We start from the raw sequence: 8,120 nt of genomic DNA, 5'->3' as shown, positions 1-8,120 counted from the left end.
CCTCCCGCAACGCCCGGGCCGGGCCTGGGCCTCCCGCAACGCCCGGGCCGGGGCCCAGCCCTTCACGCCGGGCCTGGGCTGCCTGCACCTCCCGGGCCGGAGCTGGGCCTGGTACCACAGACCCCGCAAGCCGGGCGTGACACACACCCTGTCATAAATCGAGGAGGTCTAATTGCGGCAGGGCGCACTATCCTGCTATTTGTACAAATAAAAGACCCCATCTTGATGCAAAATAAACACAAAAGCACTGTTGTGACTATAACAGGGAGTCATATACTAATTTATATAATAAGTGGTTGTGCACGCTTTATTCAAGATTATGGCTGCAAGAAATGGCATGAATTGCTGGGTGTGTTTAATGCTGGATTATAGCAATTTGAAACATGTCAAACACATGGCTAATGCCTCATGCTTCACTCATTCTTGCGTAAACCTGCATAGCCACCATCCATTATACCCTTGGTAACAACACAATTCTGCAAGTAAATATTGTTACACTAAGTAACCTTTCAATTCAAGTTGTTTAGGAAGAGAAAATGCAATCTTGTGCAGTCAGTTCCAGTGTCAGTTTAATGTTTCAAAAGGGAAGTGGTGTAGAGAATAAGTATCTGTACAGTGACTTGCCGGCTTAAAACACACACGCGTGCACGTGCGGGCACACGGGCGCATAGAAAATGCCCAGTTTGCTGCAGGGGAAAAAAGTAAAACTGTAGCTTCTAACTCAACAAGGTGGAGTATTTCTTTTTTTTTTGGCATGGGTGATAGCTTTGCTACCCTTGCACGATTAGGTATTCAACCTGCAGTGCAACCATGTTCTAAAATGATCTACAATTTTACTCTCTCCTGCAGACAGCAGCAAATATTTTTCCTATACTATTGTTTAAAATACCGGGTAGCAAGGCTTATATCCCACCTTTGGCGCCAAGAGTTACAGAATCTCGACAGAAGTAGGTGCTGGTGAATCTGTCTGTGAATGTGGGTGCGTGTGTGCATGTGTGCCTGTGTAGGCATGCTCATGACTGACAGCGAGTGTGACAGCAAGAGAAAAGAGAAGGATTAGAAAGTATGAATGTGTATAAATGTATGTAAACAGGGACCTGTATATTTTTTTCTTGTCCTATTTGAATTACCAAACTTACAGCCTTAGTATCTGGCTGATACCTGTCTATTTCCTTTGTGTTTATTTATGCTTATTTTAGTAACAATCTGTACTATTGTTGTAAAAATAAGAAAAAAGTGCATTAGTTTGCTCAGTGAGATGTTGCAGGTTCAAATTATTTCTTTACCAATAACTCAAGTTACTGATACATAGACATCAGAAATGATCCTTGTTTAGATGTTTTCAGTGCTTCAGTTTGTGAGGATTTAGAGTTGATACTACATACACACACAAGTGCATAGACTCAAGTATATATGTATGTCTATGCAAGAGAAAAGAAGAGAAAAGAAAAAGATTCTATGCTCTTCCTTTCTCCAGCAGCCCTTTATCAGTTGCTGACAGTGAGGAGGGGGCTGAGGACAATCAACACAGTGTATTACTCTAGCCAAAGTTTAAGTGTCATTTTTTAAAATGTAATTTTAAAACTAGAGAAGTACTCCTCACACTTTATTTTTAACATAAAATTATAGGGTCTCTTTTTTATTCATTAAAATACTTCTGTGTTTCTTCCACTTCAAAATAAATTCCCCTTTTTAGTATTGTTACTTTGTAGTTTCATTCTGTCTGTACCCAGCCGTTGGATGGGATTTGTTGTTTTCTATTGCCAGAATAGTGTTACTGGTGATGTTACGTTGAAGCCGATTCTGCTGGCTCGCAGGCACTTTAACTTTAAATGTACAGCCTGAACTACACTCTGGGGCTTTGCAAGGATACAAAATCCACAAGACATAAAACCCTTTGGTTAATATGAACTGGAAGACATTTAACCCTTCTTTGTTAATTGTAATGAAACAGTCAGAGAGATGTAAAAACAGGAGGGATGATGTATTTATTTAATGCATTTCTGGGTGTTTTGTAATGTTTTGATTATCTAACATTTACACCCCTTTGCCCTTTTAATGTGCCTGGCTAAATGTACCACTGTTATTGTCTAACATGTGAATTTGTAAAAGATGAACCTGTCTGTTGGTTAAATCTTTGTTTGACTAAAAGAGGATTAACGTTTGAATTTCCCAAATTTCCAAATCCTTGTAACGATACAGCTGATGAAGTTTTAAATAAATTTCCACTCTGATACACATGTCCTTTTATTGAAAGTAAATATTGTAAAAATCGGAAAGGGCTGTCTGCTTCCACAGTTGTGGCATATCCGCATTAGAATTTTCATATAACTACTAAGGGCAATCAGACCCTTTTCTCTGAATATTTTAAACATTGTACATGTAAAATTTATGCCTAATTTGAATACTTATTAGCTGCCTAATCTCAGAAAAGAGTATTAGCTTTGTTTTTGCCTTGTAAAATTCATCACTGCTTGTATCACATTTTCCATTTCTATTATTTTTCTTCGCTGATGTTCATAAGTGTTTTAGAAGGACTGTTTCTTCATAAACACATCTGGTGCTGATGTTGTTTACTGGGCTATAACTGCTGCCCTTCTTTATGTTGGCTGTGTTTGTGCGTAGTTTTTTTGCATCTTGCTTATTTCTGACCAGACCATCCTTAAATAACTCATCTTTTGCTGTTTTAACATTTTTGACACAATATATACTTGCCTTGTAGGAGCTTGTTTGTGGTAGCTCATACTGCATTTTAATTAATATCCCATGCACATAGTTAAAGTTGTAATGATCCTTTTCCTGCTTTTTAAATTTTTTTTTATTTTTTTTTAAGGAAAGGCAGTTGCTCATACTTTGCAAGGGAAAAATAGCTAAATTAAATAATTAGGCTGAACAGCAAGCTTTGTTTCCTTTCCTGAGTTTGCTTACACATCCCTCTCCCTTCAGAGATGTTTTTTAAAATCACAGCTCAGCCAGGTTGTTGTGAGGACTCTTGTCAGTAGGTCGGGAGTGAGGATGAAGGAAGGGAGCTCCATTCTGATCCTGCAAGAGCAGGAGAGGACTTTGGTGGCTCTGAGAAGAGACGCTGACCTTTCCATATTACAGATACAAAATGCACCTTGAAATTCTGGTTTGTAAGGGCACGTTGGTTCTTTATTTACTGCAAGGATTTCAACTGATCTTGGCAGGACATCTCATTGCAATCCTGAAAGTACAGTATATTTATGCAGTGAAAATGATAAAACATTTATTACTGTAGAGAAGGTAATATGCATAATTTATGCTGTTTTTAGCACAATCATTAGTGATATTCTTGATAGATTTTATTTCCAGCTTTCATATCTAATACATGCCTGGAAAATTAATTTTATATCTTTCATTTATTTGCCTATGTTAAAATTGAGTTTTAAGTCATCTTCAAGTGAACAGTTTGATTGCTGCTCATGCATAAGCTTAATTACTTCCCAGGAAGGACAGTATTAAATGTTTTAAATGTCAGAAAAATAAATGAATATCAGGCGTTTGATTAAAAAAATAGGCAATATCTGACGTGTTTGCAGCAGGAGCTTTTTCTTAAAATGCCTCCGAGGCAAAATTTTATTTAGTCACAAAAAAGGAGAAGCCCATTATACTATTTATCATTGGTTGATACCATATGATTTGTAACACCCTTACAAAATTTTAATTTTGTATGATTAGCTGTGCATCATTAAACAACAGCCTTGCATAAGATATGCTGTAAAATTCTGACAGAATCAAGATAGTGAATATTTTAAATAAGGCTGTATAGTCATCCATGGTTGTCAAAGCTAGATAATAGGAAATATAGAGCAGTGTGTGAAATTGTGCCTTCACTTAAACTGGTTTTATAGGTAGACTTTAAAACGTAGTCGTTCATAAATGCTATTGACCATGCTGCGTGCATGGTGTGTTATTTTGGCCGTTAAATGTAAGCACACAAAGCTTGCTTATAGAAATCATAATTCCAGTGATTAGCAGCTGTATGAAAGCAGAGTTTGCATTGCATTTCTTGGTAAACGGCTCTGCGAGGCTTTTTTCTTCTTCTAAAGATGCTGTCTGTGTAATTGGCAGAGAGGGACATCTTGATAATGGAAGTGTGAAGGTGTAACGCGTGTGTTAATTGATACTTCTTAATCACTTTTAGGTATTAAGTCATGATGCAGGAATCTGCGACACAGACAATAAGCAACAGTTCAATGAATCAAAATGGAATGAGCACTCTAAGCAGCCAATTAGATGCTGGCAGCAGAGATGGAAGATCAAGTGGTGACACGAGCACTGAAGTAAGCACAGTAGAACTGCTGCATCTGCAACAACAGCAGGTAAGTTTGTTTTGTTTCCTGTTTGTTTTTAAACAAATAAAGGGCTGTTTTCAGAGGGGCACCCTTTTGGAGACCCTCGGTGTGTGCTGAATGTGGAGTGTCGTGGAAGTAAGGAGCATGGGGCATTATTTGTTGTTGTTTTAGTGCACGATAATGCTGAAATGCGAGGATCCCGTTCTTGTGGCAGCAACATCTTGCTGATATGGCTGCATGCCACCACGCTTGCCTGGTGATTAAAATCCCGCTGCGTATTTATAAAAGTTGTGCCGAAGCCTTGCGGTGCATGTTTTCAGGAGCTGTTAGTTTACTGTGCGATTCGGGCATGCAGGACATGGTGCGGGGTTTTCCACCAGAGGGCCACATTACTTGAGACTTTGCTTCGCTTGCAATGAATTGTGCCAAAGTCGGAGATGGGCAGTGAAGGGACCCTAGTGAAGGGACCAGAGTGACTTTTCTCAATAAAGATATTTTGCTGTTGTAGGTGTAATTAAAAAATGCTGGCTAGTTCAAAAGCACTGAAATAGAAAATACAGTATTCCTGTGTGTGCTTGCGTATGTGTGAGTTGTAATATGGACGTGTAATTCTGAAAACATGGGAAAAGAGAAGAAGCAGCTTTTCTGCTTTTTTTTTTTTGTTTGTTTCCATTCTCATTTTGAAAACATATTTTTTGTCTGTTTGTGTTCCAAACAAGTTAATGGAGAACTGCTCTTGTGTTTAAAACTAAAATTCACCTGTCCTCTGACTGCTGACACCACCTAATTACAAGATGCAATCTATTAATTTTTGTCACTGCAAGATTTCTCTTCCTTTTAAATCTGAACAAACAAAACTCCTATTTTGTCTGCCTAAGGAGTTGCTGCTCCATCAGGGAACACAGATTGTACTAATGCAGTGAAGCCCAAACCGTTCGGTAAACAATCGGGGTCTGATTCTGCAGAGTGCCCAGGATCTGCTTCAAACTCCTGAAAGTCTTCGCTGCCTCATTCTTTCATTTGCTGAGCCCACTCAGCACCTTTGGAGCTCAAACCCTTAGTTTTTAAATGCTGAGGCTTTTTGTTACAATGTCAGGTATTACATTAACGGAAGGAAAGTTGTCTTCTGTTAGATAAAATATTATAAAAATGCTGTTTTATAGAAACATGTTTTAACATGATAGATACATTGCATTTGCATGGGCCTCTGAAATAACAGGTCATAATAGCTCTTAAAATTGAATAATTTTTAGTGCTGAATTAAGCAGTGTACACTAGCTACATTTATAGTTAAATATTTTAAATGGTGACAGAAAATGTGGAAGAAGGAAATAGTTATAGATTGAGATATGAGAAGTTGTTGAGGCTTAAATCTGTGTCTTGCTTCAAATTCAAGTGTATTCTATTTTAACAATTGAGCACTTACAGTATGACAGTCTGAAGAAATACAGGTTTCAGTGTCTTCATTATGTTCTTAGCAGGTTTCTACCTCTCTATATATACATGATTATGTGTGTATATATATACCTTGTGTTTTTATACTCTTTTCATATAAAATTGTACACATAGGAGCAGACACAAAAATTTAATATTATTTTCATTGAAAATTATGGCATCATCTTTTTTCAGGTGTTCAGACTATAACAAAATTTTAAAATCCTTGTTGAGAACGAGTATATCGAATCGGTGAATACGTTTATAAAACTAAATTTAAGTGAAGTACTTTAAAACACAAAAATGCTAATAGAATAATGTGCCACTTACATGTTTCTCAAAGTAGCAGTCCTAGGCATGTGTAGCCAATTTGTCCATACAGCCAGAGATTCCGGTAGATAGCATTTGGAAAGACCACAGAGAATTACAACTGAAGTTGAAAATATTCAGTTCAGTACTAATAACAGACAGGTTCTGAGGGGACAGGCTTAGAAGTGACAATCTTTTCTTCAAAACTGTGATTAGATCTTAAATAAGCAGGCAGGCAAAGTAAAACCATGGGTACAGTTAATAGGACTCAGGAGGCATTTTATGGTAGGGCTTGCACCATAGGATTTAAATACAACTTGAGTTAGGCATATGAATCCTTCTATAAAACATGTTGATGTGAAACATAAACACTAGTAAACATGCAGTAGGATGTCCTTCAGATAACGGGCCGAGCTTTGTGCTACTTTTACTTTTCTTCCTCCTTTTTTTTGTTTCTTTTTTTTCCCCTGTTTTTGACCAAATGCCTTTTCAAATATGAATTAAGAAGAAAATGATGGCTGCTTTTATTATTGTCACTGTAGTAACTCTCTAAAATGATATTTGTAATATGTAACTTATCTGGAAAAGTTTGACACATAGAGAAACAGAAGAAACCCTAGAAATAATTATTTTTAAGATTTTTTATTGTTTAAATATGTGCAAGATGTACTCATCTCATGGTTTAATATTCTGGATTTGGCTTCTCTGAATCATTTTATTGGGAGTCTTCAAATAGACAAATTGAGTTTTTGATAGCTTTTTCTAAAGGAAGCAAGTAAAATAATTGCTGGTTTTAATAATTTCCTTCAACTGGGCAGCTTTGTAAAGGGATGCTAATGCTTAAGAATTTGTTCATCAGCTGAGTAAAATCACAAAATAAGTTTTTATTGTGGCATGAATATTTACTGGGGAAAGTGAAACAAATGAAATTTTAGGCTGTATAGAAGATAAACTAGACTAAGTTAATTTTTTTAAGTTATATATGTTTGGATTTGTAGAAAGTAAATAAGATAAACCAGACTTTATTATGTTGTTGTATGCAACCATATGGAGTTTAGGCACTCTTGTTATTTTCTTGATGAACTATTTTGTTGTGGCCTTTATACAGAAAGGAGAAGTTAGACTTAAATCAGGGAGTTATTTCTCATCCATGTATCAAGAAAGAATGTCAGTATTCTATAATATATTGTAATATATACCTATAATATATTGTAATATATACTTGGTGATAAATGGATTGGGTGCTGTCACAAGTCATCAGGTCGGCTTTGAAGACGTATGACTAGGATGTAAGCAACTTCTTATCTTGCTGTTCATATTTATAGATTTATAAATATTGCTAAAGTGAATGTAGAATTTCATTTTAAAAATATGATGCAAAGTGTAATCTGCCCAGACTTATTTCTTCTGCTTTTTTTGGCTTACGGTGAGCATTCTCTCTTGTATGTGTACGTTCAGACACCTCTGAGCTTTTCACTTTCATTTTTTTTCTTAAATGTTAAAATTAGTGTTAGATACCAGAATGTATAATACATGAAAAAAAGCATATCCTTGATTAAATACATTGACAGATTATTCTGCATTAGATGTAGAATTTTATTTTTATATTAAGTTTGTAGAATTAATTGTTTGTGTCACTAAGGTCAAAATAGTTGCTAAAAAACCATGATTGCTTTACAGGGTAGATTTGAGCTTGCATTTTGAGCATTCATTAAGTCAATGCTACCAAGATAATCTTTTTAAATGTTTCATGGGAATTTATTGCTTAGAAGCTGTTTCAGTTGACTATGTATAATGTTATTTCTTCAAAACAGTTTTATTTTGTTAGTATATTACTAGCATTTTATTGGTATAAAATATGAATAGTATTTCCAAAAGTAAAAATATGGTGCTAGCCTGCAATTTATCTTAATGATGAAAAAAATAGAGGTTTTGCTTTCTTATGTGTTTTTTTCCTCATGATTATTGAAAAAGGAGGAGGAGAATAATAGGGGGAATTTGTTTATCATGTGAAGTCTTGAATTAGGTGTTAACAAAACTTATGTTTCTATATGTTGGACA

At 35.9% G+C, this 8,120-nt stretch overlaps 1 protein-coding gene across 5 annotated transcripts in view; it reads left to right on the top strand.

The window, feature by feature from the left end:
• The window catches only part of FOXP2 (forkhead box P2), a 339,563-nt gene that overhangs the window by 147,690 nt on the left and 183,753 nt on the right, over nt 1–8,120 (top strand). For all 5 annotated transcript variants that reach the window (XM_033514481.1, XM_015628631.2, XM_033514483.1 and 2 more), the window contains one exon: nt 4,166–4,343. In XM_033514481.1, coding sequence (XP_033370372.1) covers nt 4,176–4,343 — 168 coding nt within the window. In that variant the 5' untranslated portion in view covers nt 4,166–4,175. The remainder of the gene's footprint in view (nt 1–4,165; nt 4,344–8,120) is intronic.

Source organism: Parus major, chromosome 1A (genome assembly GCF_001522545.3).
Source record: "Parus major isolate Abel chromosome 1A, Parus_major1.1, whole genome shotgun sequence".
In the NCBI taxonomy this organism is placed as follows: domain Eukaryota; kingdom Metazoa; phylum Chordata; class Aves; order Passeriformes; family Paridae; genus Parus; species Parus major.
Note: the sequence above shows the minus strand (reverse complement) of the source record. Positions and strands in the feature narration are given on the sequence as shown.